Source organism: Anthonomus grandis, chromosome 13 (genome assembly GCF_022605725.1).
Source record: "Anthonomus grandis grandis chromosome 13, icAntGran1.3, whole genome shotgun sequence".
NCBI lineage: Eukaryota > Metazoa > Arthropoda > Insecta > Coleoptera > Curculionidae > Anthonomus > Anthonomus grandis.
The window spans coordinates 24,602,312-24,625,252 of NC_065558.1; the positions used below are offsets into that span (position 1 = coordinate 24,602,312).

The 22,941-nt window shown below is 33.0% G+C and overlaps 1 protein-coding gene across 1 annotated transcript; it reads right to left on the reverse strand.

Moving 5' to 3' along the window:
* Positions 1–690: 690 nt before the first annotated feature.
* LOC126744196 (uncharacterized) lies at positions 691–20,433 on the reverse strand. The gene is made up of 2 exons (XM_050451554.1): positions 20,359–20,433; positions 691–1,269 (listed from the first exon to the last, which is right to left on the reverse strand). Exons 1-2 carry the CDS (start codon positions 20,431–20,433, stop codon positions 691–693), a joined length of 654 nt encoding a protein of 217 aa, XP_050307511.1.
* Between the last annotated feature and the right edge of the window lie 2,508 nt (positions 20,434–22,941).

Genomic DNA, 22,941 nt, shown 5'->3' on the forward strand with positions numbered 1-22,941 from the left:
CCCCGGATTCTGAAAGAGCGGAAAATTTTACGTTCGGGTATGTATTGAGGTATGAGGTTGAAGTAATCCCGAGAGGACAAATAATTACTTCTTAAAAATCTCGCGAGTTCAGTGGTAAAAGAAAACAAATAAAGGTCATATTCTAGGTAAGTCTTAACGAGGAACCCAACGGTGACCTTGGATTTGACGTTGAACCTCATTTTCAAGGTAATTTGAAGGTCGATCTCATTTCTTCAAATGGAAATCCTTATTTTTATTACAGGATTCGAAAGAAGCGAGAAATTTCACGTATTTATATGGTGTGTTGAACAAGGGATGTAATGTGACCTTTTTGACTCTCATCATTTTTTTAAAATGATGACCTGAATATCGTCCATATTCTTACTTTTAGCATTACCCAGAAACAACGACGTGGACGTAGTAAGATCTGTTTTCTTTGGGGTGCTTGATTAACGTGAGTCCCCTTGCCTCTCATGATTGAGGTGCTGTCCAGCCGGTGAAGGTAAGACAGTCTGGTGTCCAGCCGGTAAAGGCAAGACAGTCTGCTGTGCAGCCGGTGAAGGCGAGACAGTCTGGTGTCCAGCCGGTGAAGGCAAGACAGTTTAGTGTCCGGCCGGTAAAGGCAAGACAGGCTAGTGTTCAGTCGGTGAAGGCAAGATGGAAAATCTTTCAAAAATCGTGAGTTACCATTTAAAGTTCTTGCTCGAAATGTCCTCCATTTTTTAGTTGACAATGCCCCATGCGATCATAAAATGCTGAAGCTGCCCTTTGAATCATATCATTTGGGATTGCCTGCATCATGTTAATAATACGTTGTCGTAAATCCTCCAAGTTTGCAGGTTTTGTAGCATACACTTTGTTTTTGAAGTAGCCCCATAAAAAATAATCTAGTGGCGACATGTCAGGGGATCGAGGAGGCCATTCAATAGTTCCTCTGCGTCCAATCACTCGTCCTGGAAATGTTTCGTCTAAATAATTACGTACATTTATTGCATAATGAGGGGCAGCTCCATCTTGTTGGAAGTAAGTGATGTTAAAATTATCACCGGCAATCTCATTTATCACAGGTACGATTTCATTCCTCAACATGGTTAGGTACTTTTTTCCTGTCAAATTTCGTTCTATAAAAAACGCCTTTACTATTCTATCGTTTAGTATACCTGCCCAAACATTTAGTTTTTGTGGATGTTGCGTATGTGATTCCAAAAACCGATGTGGATTCTCTGATGCCCAGAACCTACAATTGTGACGATTAACGTTGACATCTAACTGAAAAGTACATTAATCGGAAAATACTATTTCGTTTAAAAAATTTTGTCGCGCATCTATACGGTTCATCATTAATTCGGCAAACTCCAGTCTTCGATCGAAATCATCCTCATTCAATTCTTGTACCAATTTGATTTTATATGGATGAAATTTTAACAGTTTCATAATTCTATAAACAGAAGTCCTAGAAACATTAGTTTCCCGAGATACTTGTCTGATTGAGGTTCCAGAAGTTTCAATGAATGACAATGCCACATTCAAAGAAGTTTGTTTATCAGTCGCTATCTTAGGCCTTCAACTTTTGGGGCGATCTTTGATACTACCAGTTTGCTTAAAAACGAGAAATCGTTTTTCCTACTGTTTTTTGTAAAATTCCTGGTAAACGATATTCTGCGTTAAATAAAGCCGCAACTCGCCGATATGACCTGACCATATTACCCCATCCTCTCATCATGAGAATGGTTATTCGTTTACGGTCTGTAAGATGATTCATATTCAAATGAAAATACGAAATTAAGAATACGTTGAGAATTTAAAAGCAAAAGTAATAATAGAAAATTTGATAGACCCTGTGTGACCCTTGATTTGATTGATTTGATAGCTTTGATAGACCAAATATAAAATAAAGAAGATGGAAAAACTTCAAAATCGAAAATTATATAATAGGAATATTCACTAAAGTTTTTAAATGTCAAATAGTACGAACTAACATTCGACTAAGCATTGAAAATGTGACTTCGATTAAAAAGCGACGAAAACACTATCCAGGAGGTTTTCGGGGCTGATGTACAAGAGCATGCCTTCAGAATTTTAACTGAGTGCCCTTGGCGTGATCGGGTTAGCTCGTAAATTTTTAAATATCTGCACATTTTTGCATATTTAAACATTTTTACATATTTTCAAATTTGCTATATTTTGCAAACGTGCAGGTTTGCAGATGTTTAAAGAATTTGAATTTTTCGCAAATTTTCCATTTATTGTAAATTTGCTAGAATCAGTCGTGAAGCTCCAATCTTGTACTAGAGTGCATAAAAGTCCTGAAAAAACTGGTACAGGTTGGATGCAGGGTCCAGCTCGTCTGGATACCTAGCCACGCAGGCCATGCAGGTAATGAGGAAGCGAACTCTCTTGCCAGACTGGGAATCGCGAATGTGCCGATGGGGCCGGAACCCATAGTTTGCATCGCCAAATGCGTTGCGGTCGCGTCAATGAAGGGTCTGCTGAACAAGTGGACCCACCGAAGATGAACTGAGTCCCCTGGTATGAGACAGGCTAAAGCGCACATAGGTGGGCCCTCTGCCTGTCTCACCAAAAATTTACTACGCCTTAAAAAGATGCGAAATTCGGCTAGTGACAGGTCTTTTAACTGGTCACTGACACTTAAGAAGCCATCTCCATACTATAGGTATTGCGGACAACCCGGAATGCCGATGGTGCTGTGAGGAGGATGAAACCGTTGACCATGTAGTCGGAAAGTGCCCAGGACTCACGCGCGCCAGGTTCAAATACTTGGGTAACACTTTCAGTGTACCGTGCGACTTTAAGTTCTTCAGACCAGAGAGCCTTATCGGTTTCTCTAAGGCCGTTGGGCTCTGGTAACCCCCGGTGGGGCATGACGGGTCCATCAGGAGACCTATATGCACAACTGCCTTGGCAGCCCACTGTTTCGACAATTCAAAGACGATATTCAGGTCATCATTTTAAAAAATACTGTCTGAATGTAAAATGGTTTCCGGTACAAAAACTGGGATTCCCGATAAAAAAAAACAGTTGACCTAGAAATGTCCTTGACGGTCAAGTGGAGGTCGAGTTGGAGGTCAAGTTGAAGGTGGCTACCGGATTCCTCGTTGAAAACTAAGAAAATAAAAGCTTTACCGATCGAAAAAATATTTAAAGGTACTTCAATACCTTGTTGAAGGTAAATGACCTTGGAGTAACCCTCAAGATAAAAGTTTTTCTGCGACCTAACTACTACATATCTGAGCGTAAAATTTCCCGCTCTATCGATTGCCAGTGTCAAAAATAGGGGTTTCTATTTAAAAAAGAAGTTGACCTTCAAATGACCTTAAAAATGAGGCTCAACGTCAAATCCAAGGTCACCGTTGGGTTCCTCTATTTGACCTCTCAGGATTACTTCAACCTCATACATACCCGGACGTAAAATTTTCCGCTCTTTCAGAATCCGGTGTCAAAAATAGGGGTTCCCATTTAAAAATAATCGCTTTGACCTTCAAATAACGTTAAAGGTCAAGCTCAAGGTCCAGTTTAAGGTCACCATCAGATGCACCGATTGATTCCCCAAAACTTTTGTATTTAAAGATTTTTTCTAGCGCCGATATTTCCCAAGATTTTTGGGTGTGTCCATACTTTTGGGACACCCTGTATATATATATATATATATACAGTGTCTCCAAGATAAAGATATCTATCATGGAAAACAAAAGAGAGACGAAGACGGTTAAATTAGATAAAATACAATTTCTCATGGCCCGTTTTTAAACTTTACAAAATAACGTTGAAAGATTTTCCGTACGAGGTTTCGTTTCGGAGAAACCATCATCAACTCTATTTTCTTATATGGTGCGTAAAAAGAAGGATACCATGTATGAAACAGCATATTTTATTGCAAACACAACGATGTATGGTACAATAATAGTCTGCGATTTTTAAATTGGCAAAAATGGGTTTTAATTAAATTCCGAATGTTTTAGTATAGTAGGCGGTGAAATTATGGCGCTGAGAATGGTGTAGCAGGTTATTATTATTACTCATGTTTTAAAATATTAAATTGATATTATTTTATTGACGATTTAAAAACTCATATATATGTAGGTAGGTCACGTCATATGTTAATTAATTAAAAAATTAGTTAAAAACTACTTACTAGAAACATAAAAAACTATTTGAATGTATAGATAATGTTCAAACAAATTACGATTATTCTCTAAACACAAATAACACCTTCTAACTGTCGAATTTAAAAAATACACTTAACATATTTAGTGGTTTTCTGGAAGGCTTCCAGATCTATTCTCCTCAGCTGATCCTCAGATTCTAAAACATAATTTTTGTATTACCCCCATGGAAAAAATCGAGCGAAATTATGTCCGGCGAACGAAGGGGCCACGGAACTGTTCGATACTAGTAGATATTTGCGCACGATTAGGGTATTGTGCGTTGCCGCACCATCCTGCTTAAACCAAGAGCTTCTAACCTTTGCAAGCGGTAAGTTGTCTCAGGATTCTTCCAAATCGCGTTCCAATAAGTTGCCATAATGCTCTGAGGTAAGAGAATTGTTGTAATAAAAAGAGCCTATTACATCTGTTCTAGTAATCCCAACAATATAAAAACAAAAAATGTATTAATTGTTAGACATAACTTATTTTCTTTAATTATTTAACTGTGAAATATTTGTTTTCTTCTCTGCTCATTCTAAGGCTCCAAATATTTGGTGTTGAGTTTTGGTGATTACTAATTATTGTCATAGTGGTCCAGTACAGTAATTAAGAATAGACAGATATGCATTTCGTTTTTGATATGCCACGGGAAACACTCGACGAGCACGGCGGTTGAATGATGATCAATTTTCACAACGCTCGCTGCGTAATATACAAACTTTCATTGATATTCCCGCTCGACTATGTGAAACAAGCAGTTTTAAAAAATTCACACATGTTGTAGGAAGATGCGCAAGTGCAAAACCATCAAAACAAGCTGTGCATAATGCAATTTAAAAGGAACCTACAACAAGTACATGAATAATTGCGCACCAACTAAACTTAAATCTTATAACAGTCTGGCAAATTTTGAAAGATCACCAACTTCATCCTTATCACACACAACGTATACAAGCACTTTTGCCTTGAGACTCCTTACGAAAGTTGATTTTTGCAACTAGTTACGTGAAAAAGTAAATTTACATCAAAACTGTTTAAGTCGAATACTGTTCACGGACGAAGCATGTTTTTCGCGAACAGAAAAAATAAATTTCTATAATAATCAAGTATGGTCTGAAGCAAAACCCTATGTGGTAATTAAAAATAATATTCAATACGACTTTTCGATAAATATTTGGATTAAAATTATTAGTGACCGCTTGAATGGACCCCATTTCCTTTTTCTCAGACTTGGCGGCAAAAAGTACCGACGATCTTCGTAATTTATGCTACCCAGGCCTAAGGAAGAAAATTCCTCTTAGAGAACGAAGCTATCATGTAATATATGCATGAAGGGGCTCCGCCACACTTCAGTGTCATTGCGCGAGAATTGCTAGATGATAATTCTAGAAATTGATGGATGGGAAGAGAAGGACCACAGCCATGGCCGCCTAGGTCGCCCGATATTAATCCTCGTGAACATTTAAAATCATTAGTGTACAAGACTCCTATTCAAAGCATGAAGGACTGAAGAACCAGAGTTAAGTCAAGTCTTTCTATTGTTATTGTTTCTTTCCAAAAATAGGATATTACTATTTTGATCGAGATATATTGACATATTGAGAGTCAACAACTTATAATGTATGCAATCGATCATAGGTTATACCAACTGCTTAATAAAATATCATGCATATATAATAAAAATAATATAAAATATATATAATACATATATATGTATATTATTTATACATATATATAGTCAGTGTGTCCAAAATAAGGATGTCTATCATGGGGATATCGGCAGCTATAGGAGATACGAGGTTACTTAAATCAGAGAAAAATTGCGCATTTTAGAGCCTAACAATACGCCGTTTAGAAAGTTTTAAAATTTTGAGTAGTTCCGGAGATATTCGAGAAAAACCGAAATTTGCTGATTTTGTTTTTATTCGTTTTTCGTATATATACATATATATTAGTTTTTTTTGTTCTTAGGGGCTTATTTATCAACCGACTCAAAAAATAATCATATCAAATTATTCGAAAAAAGAAACCGCATTTCAAAAGTGATTGTTCCTAATAATGTGCTATTTAAGAAAATAAAGTAAATGCCAAAATTAATAGTTTGGACATTTGAAATAGGTGTAAAAGATTTAAGCCATGAAATGTATTTTTCCGTGACTACTTGTTTAAAAATTAAAACTTTCAACGCATTCATGGAACCCTATATTAAAATTAAAAAAATAATTTTATCTATGAATATAAAACAAAAAGTAGCAAGTAGAGTATCATTATTTCTAGAATATTATTTATAATTTACTATCGAAATACGTAATAAAAATGTGCGTCAATCAAGTGTCCCATTTAAAATAAGAAAGTTAGTATCACTTCCCGTTAAACCGGAAGTGATAAAAAACAATAGAATATGTCAAAAGATGATTTTATAACTATTCTATCGGTATACAAAATTTCATTTGTTTATCTTGAAAAGTAAAAAAGTTATGTGTTCCCTTTCTTCTGTGTCATCCGGTATATTTTATTTATATTATATATATATATAAAGGTGAAAAAATCTAAAACTATCGTCTCTTGCATTTTTTCGATACATTTAATTTGAAATGGTAAAAATGAAAGCAGTCCCGGTCTACTTTGTTTTTTCTAGTTCGATAGTTAATTTCGGCTTAATAATGCTCCCCTTTTGATTACCAGCGATTTTGTCGAAAACGGACAAAAGTTTAAATCTTTTTCCTGGCTAACGAAGTGGCTAGATTTTTAAATTTCTTATTGCAAACATAAGATAGAGGCCATCAAGAGGGTAAGCTCCTCTAAATTCTTTCCTCAAATTCAATTTACTCCATTTTTAAGACGCAAAATGAAAAGAACAGCAAAAAAACAGGGATTTGCAAACTTTTAGGAGATTTGATGCATAACTGTTGTCACGGTTACAAATAAACGATTTTCTTCAAGCAATTTGCGCGGGCTGTAGTTTTGAGGGGATGCATATTTGAGCCTAATTTTGTAACACCCTGTATATATAAGAGAGGTATATATGTAAATATTATATAGATATATTATATCTATAAACAAGAAGTTGAAATAAACAAGAGTACCATTTTTATTCAAAATGGAACTGCCTTTCAGATTTTCTAGTCGTTTTAGCAATAATTGTAATTTACCTAAGTAATTTACCTAACTAATTTCAAGACAATACTGCTTAAAATTACAAAATTATTAGGAAATTTCAAATTAAAATTCTAACTCTAAATACCCTGTATCTCGTAAACCTGCAACATTTGTATAAGATATGTTAAGCTCAATCGCCATATTTTGGTCTGTAGTATCTCCAGTTCAGAGATTGCCCATTCTTAATGAATCACCCTGTATATATGTGCTTTCATTTTAAAATAAACCACTCTTAATATCTAGTTAATATCTTGTTATCTAGATATATAGAGGGACGTTTCATTTTATAATAGACAAAGTTCTGTGAATCACCTCCAGCTAACCTCACTTTAAGCTTTAAAATGTCTAATCAACAGTGCCAAAAAAAATTAAATTGGTTGATGTACCAGCCAATAGTAACCAAAAATGAATATTTTATCGACCTGAAACTTTTGTTTTTGAAATGGCTACTCTAAGTTTGATTGATTCATTATTTTAAAAAGCATAATTAATCATTTTAAAAGTAAAGACCAAAATTTATGTAAAAAGATCTATTGATAAAGAAAATAGCTTTTATTTTAAACAATTTTAAAATATTCTATGGAATGTGACATAAAGACTTAACACCAATTTCAACCCGGTACGCAATTAGAGTAAACATCACCAAACAAGATTGTTTTACTACAAACATAAGCGCGCTTTACATTGTAATACGCACGCTGATTCTAAAGCATGAATATATCGTTGGGATCCTTCTTAAGAAAAAAATTATATATTCATCTTATATTTTATTTGGATTAAGCAAATCAGGATTTATTCGATAATTCCTGAAAACTACATCAAAATGTTAAAAAAATTCACTAAAATGAATATAACATGGGACTAAATTCAAAAACATCGATCTTAAGAGCTTCCTTTACGAACGGCACCAAGAAGGCTTTTAAAACATATTTATAAGGTCAGAGCTTAACTTTCCTATTATTTATGTCTATATGGTATGCAAAATGTTTTCTATAAATCGTTCTAAATAAATTAAGCTCGTAAATTGGTTTCTTTTTTAAGTTCTTTTAAAAGTTACCTTTAATTTTTTAATAGGCTCTAAAGCAAAAGGTTTAAATATACCACTTTGTTTTCTCACAAAGAGAGAAACTGATATGATGATACTCAAAAAACCGTTCAAATAAATTATTAGTTCCAAATTTTTAAAAGGCCCAGTCTACTGTAAAAAGGCTAGAAAACTGACCTTTTTTTAAAATTATTAAATGGTAAAAGTTTGAAATATTTTATAATTCTTCTGATTTTATTTTATGAGTTAAAAATAGTGATTTTTATATTATCCCTTTCATAACTAAATAATAAGATACAGAATAGGAAGGAAAATTCTATATTTAATTTTTTTTTAATGAATGACTAAATAGAAATAGTGTCAAATACTTTAAGAAAATTAAATTAAAAACAAAAATGTTCTAATATTTATATTTCATTCATTTCTAATCAATTAAATGGTGAAATGCCCTCCTTCAACTTCCATATAAAAGTAGAGACACTGTTTGAAATTTTTGCACACATTATGTAACATTTCAGGTGTAACTTTTTGACACTCGTGCAATATTCGTTGTCGCAAATGTTTGAAATAATTGGGCTATATAGCATAAATATTAAATTATAAATGACTTCACAAAAACAAGTCAAGGAGTGATAAATCAGGAGATCTGGCGACTATTCAATTGGACCTCTGCAGCCATCTTCCATGAAAATTTTTATCCAAAAATTCTTGCCGATTCGCCTATTTTCTACAATAGCAGTAATTAAAACTGGCTCAATTGTAGTTTCCAGTAACTAAAGGTACATTTTCCCTTTAAATTTTCAGGTAAAATTTACTTATTTAAAATTATTTATATATTTAATTTTTCGGGATCTTGGGATTCGGATAATTTTCGGGATTTCTCCCCTTAATAATCTAGGGTTGAAATCTGACCAATATTTGCAATTATGTTTGCTTAGTATACCATTAAGAAAAAAGCTACATTAATAATAAATTCCGGGTTGCCAATGATTTGTTCAGTAATTTTGTAGGGATAAAACCTATTTTTTAAATCCCCTGGCTAGTTCTACGTAAAGCATATGATATTTCACTTACTTATATTACACTTTGCACTGAGTGTGGGATCGATTTCCTTATGACCAAACACTTCTACAGCTTCATTTAGGACTAGATTTATCACATTTCTAAGTTTGTTTTCAACTGATCCTGTTTTACGAAGGTTTCCACCAAGTTAATGACATACGCATCTGGATGCAATTTATTGTAGGACAATGTAGTTGCTCTAACAAAATCGTTATTTCTATAAAATTATTAAAATAATTTCATAAAAATAAAAACAAAAAATCAGAAAAGTATTAAAAGGGCATTTTTATAAAAAAAATCAAGCTTTATTTTACTAAGTAACACCAGTACAGATATCAGAAATAAATAATAAATAATCGGAAGAATGTGTTAATATTTTCTTAAGTTTAAGGTAGCTTTTTAAAGATATTGACATTCTGTCATATAAAAGAGGACAATAGTAAAAACACAAAACTGAGGTATTAGAATCAGGATTAAATGACCTTTAAAATGGGGAATTTTTTGACCTCTACTCCTATTTAGAATATTATTTAGTTACTAGATAATTATTTATTTGCAAATTAAATATAGGGTATATGCAGCTTTATCAGTATATTTGTGGTTAAGATCTGTTATTCTGACTAGGGCGATTTAAATCATTAGTTCATTTAATCATTATTTTGGTTTATTCTTTGGTTTTAATATAGTTAGTATATAGTATAATATAGTATATAGTATATTGGTATATTTGGTATATAGTATATAACTTTAAGTGAATTGTGAATTATATATATTATCTTCTTAATTACTTTTGTTTTGTACACACACAGATTTTAATCTAGGTGTACATCTATTTATACTTTTGTGAGTTTTGTAAAATTATTGTAAATTATATTGCTGCTGGAATATTAAAAATGTACCCAGAGCTGATTCAGTTAGTAAACAATAAACAATTTAAAATTTTAAGGGAAGCTGTAACCTTAAGTAGAAGTTAATGGTAAAGTCTTATAAATGCGAGATTATTTTGTCCCCCTGAAACCAAAAATCGACAAGTGCGAAGGTTTTTTGATTTCTTATGAAATCTCGTAGAAATTCGGGTTGAAAAATTTTTGGTGCGCCACCCTGTATAACCTACCTGATAGCTTTTCTATTGCCTGCTGTAAGCACAATTTTAAATAAAGTAAGTCTGAGCTTCCTCAAAAAATGAAATGAAGAGTAACATACACAATATATGTAAACAGCACCCCAATTACAAGCACCTGCAGACATAAACCCCACCAGCACGCAACCCATAAATATATCCAGGAATTAGTATAACCCCTTTCCAGCGTCCAAAGCAAGTAAGATTACATTACACATATACTCTCGGTGCGTGAGGGGGCTCCCTCTTATTATATTGAAGGCCATCTGAAAGCGGAGCAGCAGGGGGACGGGCAGGGGGCGAGTGCGTGTCAGCACACACACACACGCCGCCTCACTCCCTTCGACCCCGCACCTCTTCTGGACCCCTCCGTCAGATCAATACCTTGGGGCAGCTTCGCCGGCTGCTGGACCTGGGTCCACCAAGCCTACTTTACATTTCCTTCCCTCGCGTCTCCGCTCCACCGCCACCTTCTCGCCTCAACCTCCCGTGCCTACTTGCGTTTTAGTCTTACTGGTATTTAGTCAGAAAGCAAATGTTACAATTTGTGTGCGCGAACAATAACATTGCTATTTGTTTATTAACCCTAGCAAGACCAACCTTTTTTGAAAATCGTCGAGGTGCATGGGGGGGTTAATATATGTCCATACATATTTTAATCAAAAGACAGGTTTTTATTAAACCTAAAATAAAAATATTGCTTTTGCAAAAAAAAATATATTCCTAAACATATTACAAAAGTTTGCACACATAAAAAGAATCTAATTTAGTTGGATTCGTCAGCTTCAGTAGAATTGGCGTCATCGCAGGTTTCACAAACGTTAGACTTACTGTGTTTGTCACAAACATATTTTTGACATTTTGAACAAAGTATGCTAGTTCTTGCTAATTTATTGGTCTTTTCTCTTTTGGATTTTGCTAACTTACAAATAGACAGCATGAATGACATCTTCTCTTTCAAGATTGAGATAGTGTAGCAGTTACAGCTTGGATAAATTTACGTTTAAGTGTGTTTTCCATGGCACGCACTGCAAAGTTCTGCAATCCATTTAAATTTGCAGCTCTTCTTCTTTCAATAAAAGGAAGCGACATTACAAGTCCCAATTCTTAAATAAATTTTTGTTGTCGGAGACTGGAAAGAATGTTTATATTTATTTTTTCCAGTTATGAAGATTAAAATTTTTATGGTTAATTTAAGGGTTGCGTCGGAATGATGTTGAAGATTCCCCTGAAGAAAATTTACACATACATACCTGCTTTTTCCCTCCCGACACAAGTTCCTGTAAATTACAAAAAAAAAACTGGCTAATCCAGTCTCAAACTATGCATGCCATGCTTAAAATTACACAGATTTGATAATTTAATCTAAATTCAGATCATATATCAATATGTGGTCTTAAAATTTAAACTCGACATTTATAGATATAAGGACAAATTAAAATACAAACACTATTGTATTAGTAAAGGCTAGGTTATTACCTAGCCTATACTACATGTTGTTTGATGTGGGATACATGCTTTGAGTTTTTTAATTTGATTTGGTAACCACCGTTATTACTTTTATAACAAAAATTGCAGATAGTGCAAGAAGCAATCAACAAAAACCAGACAATACAAGATTCTATTTGTTTATTAGGTATATTGAAATATAAATATGTAAGTGCTATTGTTAAAATTTAGATGGCGTATTGTAGCGTTTTATTTTTCTACTCTTATTTTCACTAACGCTCCATTGATATTTCATTAATTTCAATAATTATATTAATAATTTCAGTCAACTTCTTTTATCAATATTTCTTTAAATTCACACTGTCAATGACACATTACTACTGTAACGCATCACTCCTGGTTTTATTATTCATGCTTTCTGTTGACGGTCCGTCAGTCTTCTGGTTGGTCTTGATTGATGTTTTCTTTGATTGGATTGACATTGACAGCTCAGGCGAGAGGTGGGGTCGTAACTTTTTTAGTCGGTACTGCATCCATTTTTCGAGGACTTGTTCCCGTGTTGCAGGTAGAAGCACACGTAAAAGGCCAGTTTTTTTTATTTCCGAAGTTTGTGAAGCAGGAAGTGGCCAATATGGCTTATAATTTATAGTCCTTAATCTTGTTCCTTTAGGGAACAGTTTATTTCATAATTCTGGTGCAGGATGCTCGAGATTTTGATGGATAGATAATGAAACTTAGCAAGGGTTTTACTTTTCCGTTTTCCTCTTTGTTCTTCTTCAATTGTTGATGGCTGCAGGATTTTGATTTCCCTGGGAAATTGCTGAAAGCGGTGGAGCTGGAGCCAGAACTAGAGCTAGTATTAGATATTCTCAGTCCGGATAGCTAAGCTACAAATGGCATACATTCACAGCCTCGATTTTGGAGGCCAGCCGTTCAATTCTTGGAGGAATATACAGGCCAGTTTTTTCCATTTATTTAAATATTATTAACCATAGATTTGTCTCACATATTTAAATTTTTATTAATATACCTTTAATTTCCATTTATTGCTACAAATATTTAATCAATATCATAATTTAATACGTCAATTTCTTATCTATAATTTTAGTTATTTTTTGTTCAGTATTTTTCAGTACCTTTTTTAGTAGTTAAGTAGATATAACTCGGTTAAGGCTAATATGCCTTAGGTAAAAAGGTTCATGAACTTTCCCCTGCGTAATACGAATATATAGTAAAAATTTTAATAATTGCAATTTATTTTTTAAGTGCTGAAATCTACCTAGTAGTGAAATCATAATTTAAATGTTACTTTTGTCAAACTTATTTTAATCACATCAACATTATTCATATTTTAATTCATAATAAATTATTAACACTTAACAGATTAGAACATGAGGTGTATACATATCTTTGATTTAAATATAATTTGGTTGTATTGTTAAGATATTTTTTTTTGCCTCTTTAAATCTACTTTATTCAAGGTCATTTAATTGTTAATTGAAACCTATATACCAAGTCTTTTTTCTTAGTTTTCTCTCATTTATAAAAAAAAAAACTAAGTGACGCCCTCTTATTTAATAGTTATAATCAAGTTTATATTTTTTAATAGCCAGTCATAAGTGAACCTTCGAACAATCCCAAGCCTCCAATAATTCTGAGCTACCGTCTGCAAACTCTTGGCAAAATAGTAACACTGAAAAGTTAACGCCACAGTATATCATTTTAAAATTTTCTTGTTTTTTTGATTTTTTATCTATTTGCTTATATAAAAACTGTAAAAAAACTGAAATAATCTCAATTTAGCTATAAATTTGAGGCAAGTATATAATTTTTTTTCGATAAGTTCTAAACTGTTAAGATAGTATCTTTTCTTCGGCAAAATGTTAAATTTTTAAATGATTTAACTGTTAAGGTCATAATTATGATATTGTGATAAATTATTGTTAGATTTAGAAAGAATAATAAATGCATCTATTTGTGATTGTTGCTGGTAAATGTGCGTGGGCTAACGTCATTTGAGTCACTATGGACTGTTAGTGGCAGAATATTTCCAATATATTGTGTCGCATGTGAAGAACTCAATTTACTAGAAAACGATACCCATTGGGATACGTCAATAACTGAAGCCATTATCTCTGCATCTCCAAGTCAGATACCCACATTATTTGCTGTCATCTTTACGACATACTTTCCATCAAACCCATCTGACCTATGGCATAAATACAAGGAGATTATGTCAGAAGATATTTAATATCAAATTCGTGTCAGTTCCAGCAATCATGATCTTGAGATATATGAGGAGATACATAATGGGGCTTTACTCTTAATCGAAGGCATGTGTTAGACATGCCAGCGCCAAATCGCGAAATTAATAACGCATTTAATTGCGAATTGAAACGGGAACGTGAATATGATCACCAGAAATAAGATTTAGTAGTCCAAACGAATGTACCACCGTTGAATCCTCAACAAAAGAAGTTTATGATACATTAATGAAGGCAATTGATGATGGAAATGGAAGTTTTTATTTTCTAGATGCCCCTGGTAAAACTGGTAAAACATTCCTCATGTCATTAGTTTTAGCCACTATTCGTGCAGTTGCTTCTTCTGGAATATCAGCCACATTGTTAGAAGAATAACTCATTCAGCATTAAAATTGTAATTTTATCTTCAAACTATTGAAGAACCAACATGTAATATTTAAAAAGACTCAGCAATGACCAAAGTTTTATCAGTATAGAAATAATCATCTGGTAAGAATACACAATGGCGCATTACCATGCATACCATGCATTGAAAGCACTTAACCGAAAATTGAAAGATGATTCGAGATGTTTTGGAGGCGCAACAATTTTACTGTCTGGCAATTTCCATTAAACGCGGCCGGTAATTCTAAGACCGGCCTAAGTCTACCGAGGAAATAAACGCTTGCCTCGTCGAATCAGCGAATCTATGGAGCTATGTGAAGAAACTTCAGCTGACAACAAACATGAGAGTTACATTGCTTAATGATACATCTGACTATCGGTAATGGTCGAGTACCTGTCGACGAATCGAGCGGATTGATTTTAATTCCTCAGAATTTCTGTAATTTTGTCTTATTAAAACATAAACTTATCAACAAAGTATTCCTAAACATCATTTCTAACTACAAAAATAATGAATGAGCTGATGTTGAGTGAGCGAGCAAAATCAAGGTGAAGTCAAACGTGAAAAAGTTCTCACTCCGAGGATCCCGATGATCCTAACTGATATGACGTTTGAGTTTAAAAGACTTTCTTGAAAGTTTGTGGTCTGAATCTGGAAAGTAAATGTTGTTCATATGGTCAATTATATGTAGCATGTTCACGGGTCAGAAAACCATTTACATTGTTTGTACTTGCGCCTGATAATAAAACAAAAAATCGTGTATCACAAGGTGCTTAACTAAAGAGTGCAACCTATTAAAGAATAATTAAAATACTTGATTAAAAAAAATTAATTTAATAAAATCAAAAATCTCCGTATTTATTATTTCTAAGGCAAAACGAAGTTCGCAGGGTCAGATATATAAAATGTCAAAGGGTGTTTTACTGAAGTTACTAACTTTCACTTATTCATAGATTTCGTTCTATAGTAAACATATTTTTTAGCGTTTCTTTACAGTTAAAAATATATTTTTTTACATAGAGAATTTAATTAGTCCTTTATGCTTTTCTTAAAATGTTGCTTAGTTTAAGCTATAAAACTTGCTAGTTTGAAAGACTCTTGATATTACTATTAACTTCACACTTCAAAAATCACAAAACCAAAGAAAAATTTAAAAAGTAATATAAAAATAAGTCACAAGCAGGACCAAATAATTAGTACATTTTAAACTAATTATTAATGCTTCACGTTAGTTTTGTAAGATTTTTTATAAATATAATTTATCTCATAGCTTTTCAATATATTTAGAAAATTATTTAATTTTTTAAGTTGGGGTAGTGGGTACCAACAATTCGCTATTTTAAGCGAGCAAACAAATACGCGACATCTTAAAAAACATGATCTTTGACGTATTAATAACTTATTAATTAAAATACGTATATTTTTTTAATTTTTATGAATATTTTGCTTTATCTGTCTGTTTCCTTATCGGAGTATTTTTTCTATAAAATGCGAACCTTCTTTAATAAACTGGTAGTTCCAACCAACGCAAAGCGAAAGAAACTATATGCTTGTATAGAAAAAGACTTCAATTTGTCCACAATACTTTTTCTAACGCCAAATATTAAAAAAATATATACAGGGTGTCCCGAAATTACATCGCAATATTTTACCAGCTGCATCTTTGTTACACTTGTTTGTCACTAATTTTAAACAACCCTGTATACATTTTAGCATAAAATGTTGTAAAATCAATTAGTAACAATAACAGTAGTATAGAATAAAGAAATTCGAAAAATAACAACAAGGCGTTTCGAAAATTAACAAAAATTCATCTTCAATAGGAATTATAAAACACCCTGCAACATGAAAACGATTCACTTTTAAAGATTCCTGAATATGAAGTTTTTGTCTTATTTTTAGACAAAGATGTGGCTGGTAAAATATTGCGATGTAATTTCGAGACACCCTGTATATTGTCAAAAAAATACACTTTGAAAGTCAAAGTTACACTATAAGACTCAAAAATAAAGAATAAGTCCTATTATAATAGGTAGTCTTTTTCTTTGACTTCACGCCTGACCACACTAACTGCGAGCTGTTAATAGCAGTTACCCACATTCAAGTTCCAAATACTCACTATTTAAACAAAATACATTGTGGATCAAAAGCTTTTTAATTTATTATTTACATCGTTTTAAAGGAAGATTTTTTATATTTTCTGAAAGTTTATTAAAAAATTTTACTCCATTAAACTCCAGTCTTGATTTAAACTTTCCCAGACGGCAAAAGGCCGCTTTCAGGCAAACAATATCACGCGTTTAGTGTCAGGATCTGCTATAAAATTGCTAAATATTTCTTAATATAACTGAGATTTTCATATTTAAATGAGGAAGAAAATGCTTAGATTTCGAAAAGCATTTCGGCAATTTTCATGACATAAAAGGCCTGCTAAGATTTTGACTGCTTTCCTTGGTAAAGCAAACCCGCATTTTCTGAACTAAAACTACCCCAAGCTATTATCCCATATGTAATTATTGAGTAGTAAAGTGCATAGTAGCAGTTTTTAAAAGTTTCTAGAGATACCGAAGAAGTTAAGCTTCTCAAGATGTAGATGGAACTGCTCAGACCAAACGGACAGTCTCAGTCTGAACATCCCACTTTAATTTTGGATCTAAGAAAATACCTAAAATTTTAACGCTTTTCTCATTATCGGTGCCATGGATGTCTTTTAAGCAGCGAGAAAACGATTTTCTGTATTTTCTCAACATTTAGTGACTTGTTATCAAGGCAAGCCAAACTCTCAACCGCGTCCCATGTGCCCTCTCCAAAGCCTCCATTAAATCATTACTGCCAGTTATGGTGGTTGTATCATCGGCAAACTTACAATATCTTAAATCAGGTAGAGGAAGATAGAGGAAGATCATTAATATATATTAGAACTAATAGAGGTCCTAAAATTAAACCTTTTGTTACTCAAAGACTTTATGTCTTTTCTCTAAACTATATTATGTTTTCCGCCGACGACACACTCTCCACCCTGATAGTTTGTGGACTTTCTTTAGGACATGAGGTTTTTAGTCTAATACCTCTAATAATTATTTAGGAAAAAGTCATATGAGATACAGTCAAAGGCCTTACTTAGAGCAAGAAACTATGTGACATAATATTCACCCCTCTCAAAGCCATCCATGACAGGAGATCTAAAGTGATGATACTTGCGTTGTTTTTGGTCTAATACTAAAGTGACAATTCGTAAAAATGCCATTGTTTTTAAACTAGACAGATATGTACTCTACCATGCTCTTTTTTACAAATTTTAAAGGAGTTGGAAGCAGAGAAATGAACCTATAATTTTACAGATCTAATTCGTTTTCCTTTTTAAAAATTGAACTTTTAATGAGCATTTTTTAGAGTTCTTAGAAAAACATCTGATTGGAAACACTGGTTTATCAATTTTGATAAAGGCAGGTAAATAATGTCTTAAATTATCTTAACCTTTTGAAGTGTTGAACCAAAAACTTCTAAACTTTTTTTATTTCGAAGGCTTCTTATATTATTATAACTTCAATTCATGATAATGAAAAAAAAAAATTTTTAAAAAATTAAATAATAAAAAAAAATAAAAAATTAAATAAAAAAAAAATTGTTGTTGGATATATTAAAGTTTTTATTTGCATTTATATCAGCATTTTGAGAAATAATTATTCCCCACATATATTTAGAAGGGTTTTTACAGTTTTAATGAGATCCTTATTAACTGTGATTCTAGCTTGTTTTAGAGCACATCATAATTGTTTTCAAATGAATCTGAATTATTTTTATGCAATTTTATAAAATACATTTTTGTAATGTATAATTGTATGTAAAATGAGCAAATTTTTTTTTAAACCCACAAGAACAGCTTTCTTTACGTCAGGGTACAATCCAGGACCGGTATGATCTGAGATTGCAGTATCCACAACCTCCGCTACTGCAGCACCATAGGCAAAATTTATAAAGACATTGTCCAGATAGGCTGTCTGTCTTTGTAACCTCTTGAAAATCATTTAGCTTTCTAAAAGATGACAAAGCAAACCCTAATTTTCATTATTTGAATTTAAATGTTCACTGAAATCACCTACTAAGACAATGTCGCTATAAGGCCCTCCCTCTTGTAGAGCAGCCTGCAGCATCCCAAGAAAAGTGTCAACCTAAGGGTGACGTTTAAGCACCTAACATAAAAAAATTAAGGGGTTTTAAGCACACACAGCGTAGTTCTATAAACTTTTCGATGTTAATACTTAAAATATTATTAGATTAAAGATTATTAGATTACCTCCACCTAAATATTTCTCTCGGACCGAATAACTGCCTATTCCATAGTTTTTGGGCTGTAAGATATCTAGGTCTTCCTTTTTCAGCCTGCATTTAATCACAGCCAAGTTATCAAAGCTCCTATCTGTTAGAAAAGCTTTCCACTGTTGATCTTTTTTCTTATAATCCCTAAGGATTATATGCTACAGTGTAGAAATGTTATTTTACCATGGGCCTTTTGTGCTTTATTTTCTGCAACTGGTGATAGCTCTGAATATTCATAAAATGCCTCACAGAGATGCCAACGGGCTGGAGAAATGTGTTGACTATCTCACTTTCTAGGTCTGGGGGAACTTCTATAGTCTAAATCTCCCTAAGTTTCTTTGATGATATTTTTGTATGTATCTTTTGGCAAATAATGCCTGCTATGTACCCATTTTCTATTGACAGAATCTTCACAGCTATTGCGTTCACTAAGTGTTGAAAACCTGTAGCAAAAAAACAAGTTTTGGAAGTTGAAACTTCAGCTACACCAATTTTTGAGACACTTGTGGCTGTGTCTCTTATTGCTGCTAAACTGCGACTTCTAGACGTAGATTTCTCCAGTTTTAAATAATAGTCCGTCTTTCCTTCTCATTTAATGCGCGTGGATCTATTGATTGAAAGTGTTAAAGTTGATTTTAATGGGAATTTTGAGTTGTAAAAGCAGAAATTAATGCTTCAGCATTCCTGGCTTATTGTTTTGTTTTCCTTCTCTTTATTCATGTTAACGTCAAGTCAATATCATTGATACTGTTGACATTTGGTGAGACCAATGCTACCAACTGTCGATCGGAATCGTTATTTTTGAGTTTCGCCCCGACTTGTTCGAACTGGTTTGAGGATGACGCGCAGGCGCCAGAAATGTCAGCGTTGGCATAACCAGGTAGTGGTAGCCAGCGCGGGGAAAGAGGTTTGGGAAGGATTGCTTACCTTATTTTAAGAAAGAGAACTCCGTTTTTCAGGGCGATTTCCTAATTTTTTGTCCACGTATTAGCTTTTTCCTGTAGTATCTTGTTTTTGTCTGCTAGCTCATGAACTAACCTCTTTAGATATTCTATTGCTTTTGCCGTTGAGTTTTTGTTCCTATTGCCTTCTCTAATATCTCAAACTGCTGAGCAACCGCATCACATCAGAAAACCCGGGCCATGTCGAGAAAAACTAAATTTTCAGCTCAATCTCTGGTTGCACAAAAGTTGTGGAAAGCACCACCGCACTGTACACATATTACAACACTAGTACTCTTATTTTGCAATTCCTAAATGCAATTTTGTTTTAAGCAACGTATGTCGCATGCATCTCAATCTTACCTATACCAATTTAAATTAAAATTTCAACAAAAGTTTTATATTCAAGTGCAAGTACTAAGTTAAACTTTGTTTCAATTTCCTTACCCCAACCCCCTTACTTCCATCCCTAACATTCTCCCTTGGTCTTGCTAAGCCGAGCGCCACAGATGTATTCGCCATCGTTCGTGGTGCGGGGGAGTAGGGGGAGGAATCACGGGGCTCAAGGGGCGGCTTACCCCCAGCAAAGTGGGTCGAAATACGAGGAAGAGGAAAGGGGGAAAGTTTAAAGCCGAAACAATGCTATAAGGCGCAAAGCGGGGAGATGTTGGTCAGTAGTATAGAGTGAATGTAGAGTCGACTTTTCAGTTCAGGATATTTTTGATTTCAAAAGAAGTTGAATAGAAGGAGGAATGAATGATTTTGATTAATGATTGTTGCCTTGGCTGATGAGGGGTCGTTTTAATTATTTTCCTTATATTATGGTGAAAAGAGTAAAAATTTTTTTAAAGTATATTGAAATAATATTCAAGTTTTAAAAAATCATATTAGGAGAAAACAATAAAATAAAAGTTTGATGGATTAGTTTTTTTTTGTTTTTTTGTATAAATAGTTTATTTTACTCTAAAATTTTAAATAAACATGTTCTTTTCATCCTTTTCTTACGTACATTTTTAAACCTTTTCTTTGAATTTCCTTTTAAAATTGGCATTATTATAAACTGTCTTTGCTGACAATTTGACCTAGAGATTTTTATTACATAACAATCATTAAAGAGATAACTAAGTTAAATATTGTTCTATATTTGTAAATATTTCACTTAAGGAGCTTGTAGAATACTTTTTGAATATAGTGCATAATAAATCAAAATAAGGTGTGATTGTTTTGCCTACGTAAAAATTTGATGCGTAAAAATAATCCTCCCGTTTAAATATTTGAACCCGATGATGTGAAGTTTACCCTACATTTTAGGGACATTTGATCCATGACATCTTCATAAATAATTCCTGTAAAATTTTGCGGTCTTTGACAGCTTAAGACGCGTCCATTACCACCGCTCGGTGTCCGTTCGAACATTTTGAAGATACAACGGGTCCATTATCAACCCCTTTTGAAAGTGTCCCCTTATAAGAACGGGGGTGATGGGGGGAAAGTCGCGGGGGAATCGCAAATGTCCGCTCTGGGCGTCTCACACGTTTCACATACTAAACAGGCCTTCCTGCTGCGTTCGTTATAAGATTGAGGCATTCGAATATAGCACGGAGGCCAGAATAAGTCTTAATAAACTTTAGAATAGACTTTTAAATGGCCAATTAGTCTAACTTAAACGTGAGTTGATCAAAACATATTAACCTATAGTGTGCAGAAAAATAATTTATATTATAACTTAAAATAAGTACTAAAATAATCTAGCTAAAGGTAATAAAATAAAAGTTATAGTCTCCAATAACTTTTTTTTAACTTTTCTTAACTTTGGTTAAAATTGAGAATCAAGTTATTAATGCTTGATTGGGAACCAGTTCTATATAAAATCTTAATATAATATATTTCCTAAAATGATAATCTGATAATATTTGGGTGTTCCTCACCGAGGTTTGTGATCATTATGGTGTACAGTGAGTCATCTTTAACCTCGTTTTTGTGTAACTTATATTGAAGTCGAAGAGTATCAATTGGCCTTAATTTCAAATTCAAATTCAAAAGACTTTTATTACCATTTAAACATTGTACATAGAAAATTAAATTTTTTTATTACAAGAATTTACACAATGCTAAGAATAATGCGGACTAAACTGCGATTATTAAAGCAACCGATAACACATACACGAGCTAGCTCGCATGTGCTGCTCAGACCGTTAAAACATACTAACCTAATTACAACTAAAAGAAGAATAAAGACTTTCTCAATTATAATTATTTAGAAAATAAGTCATTAAACCCTAAAAACATATAAAAGCTAAAAACAAAAAAAAATATAGTGTAATAATTTACTATATCAATTTCATTAATATAGGTACCATTTGTGCAATAGACTGAGAGGAGGAAGGGCGGCAAAAAACACGAGCCGAGGCTAGAAGACCAGAGCGACACGACGCAAAAATGAATAGATATTCCAAAATGAACCATTTAAAATTTTATTTTTATGCTTGCAAGATCAACAAGACCAGTGTTGATTTAAAAAGTAAGAACTCAAAAATAATATGGTTGCAATTAAATAAAAATAATTAAATTAAATTTTTAATAAAAATTTGGTGGTGTGAATTTGTTAAAATGCCTTTGTTAGTTGAGAATTAAGAAGAATTTCTTTAACATATGCAATAAATTTCTTTGGTGAACTATTTTTAATGTAATCCGGTAACTTGTTCCATATATGAATGCCTAGATACTGGAATGATTTTTTAAAACCTGATGTTCGATGAAATGGAATTCTAATCAAGTTTGGATTTCTTACACAATGTATATAATCATGGTGAAAAAATAAGTCTCTTAAATATGGCGGATGACCTGATTTAATTATTTTGTAAATTAAATTATACATATGACACTTCCTTCTATTTCTCATATTTAATATAAAATGTGAATTTAGATAAGGAGTAATGTGGTCCCTAATACGATATATTAAAGGAAAAACGCATACAACTATTTTGCAGTTTTTGCATCGTCCTTGACAGGGATATGGTTAGTGAGTCG

What these genes read in the sequence shown, in the direction of transcription:
- LOC126744196 (XM_050451554.1), bottom strand. Translation starts at nt 20,433, where the DNA reads ATGGCGAATACATCTGTGGCGCTCGGCTTAGCAAGACCAAGGGAGAAT. An exon ending in ATGGAAGTAAGGGGGTTGGG is followed by an intron (nt 1,270 to 20,358) that starts GTAAGGAAATTG and finishes TGTACTTTTCAG; the next exon opens with TTAGATGTCAACGTTAATCG.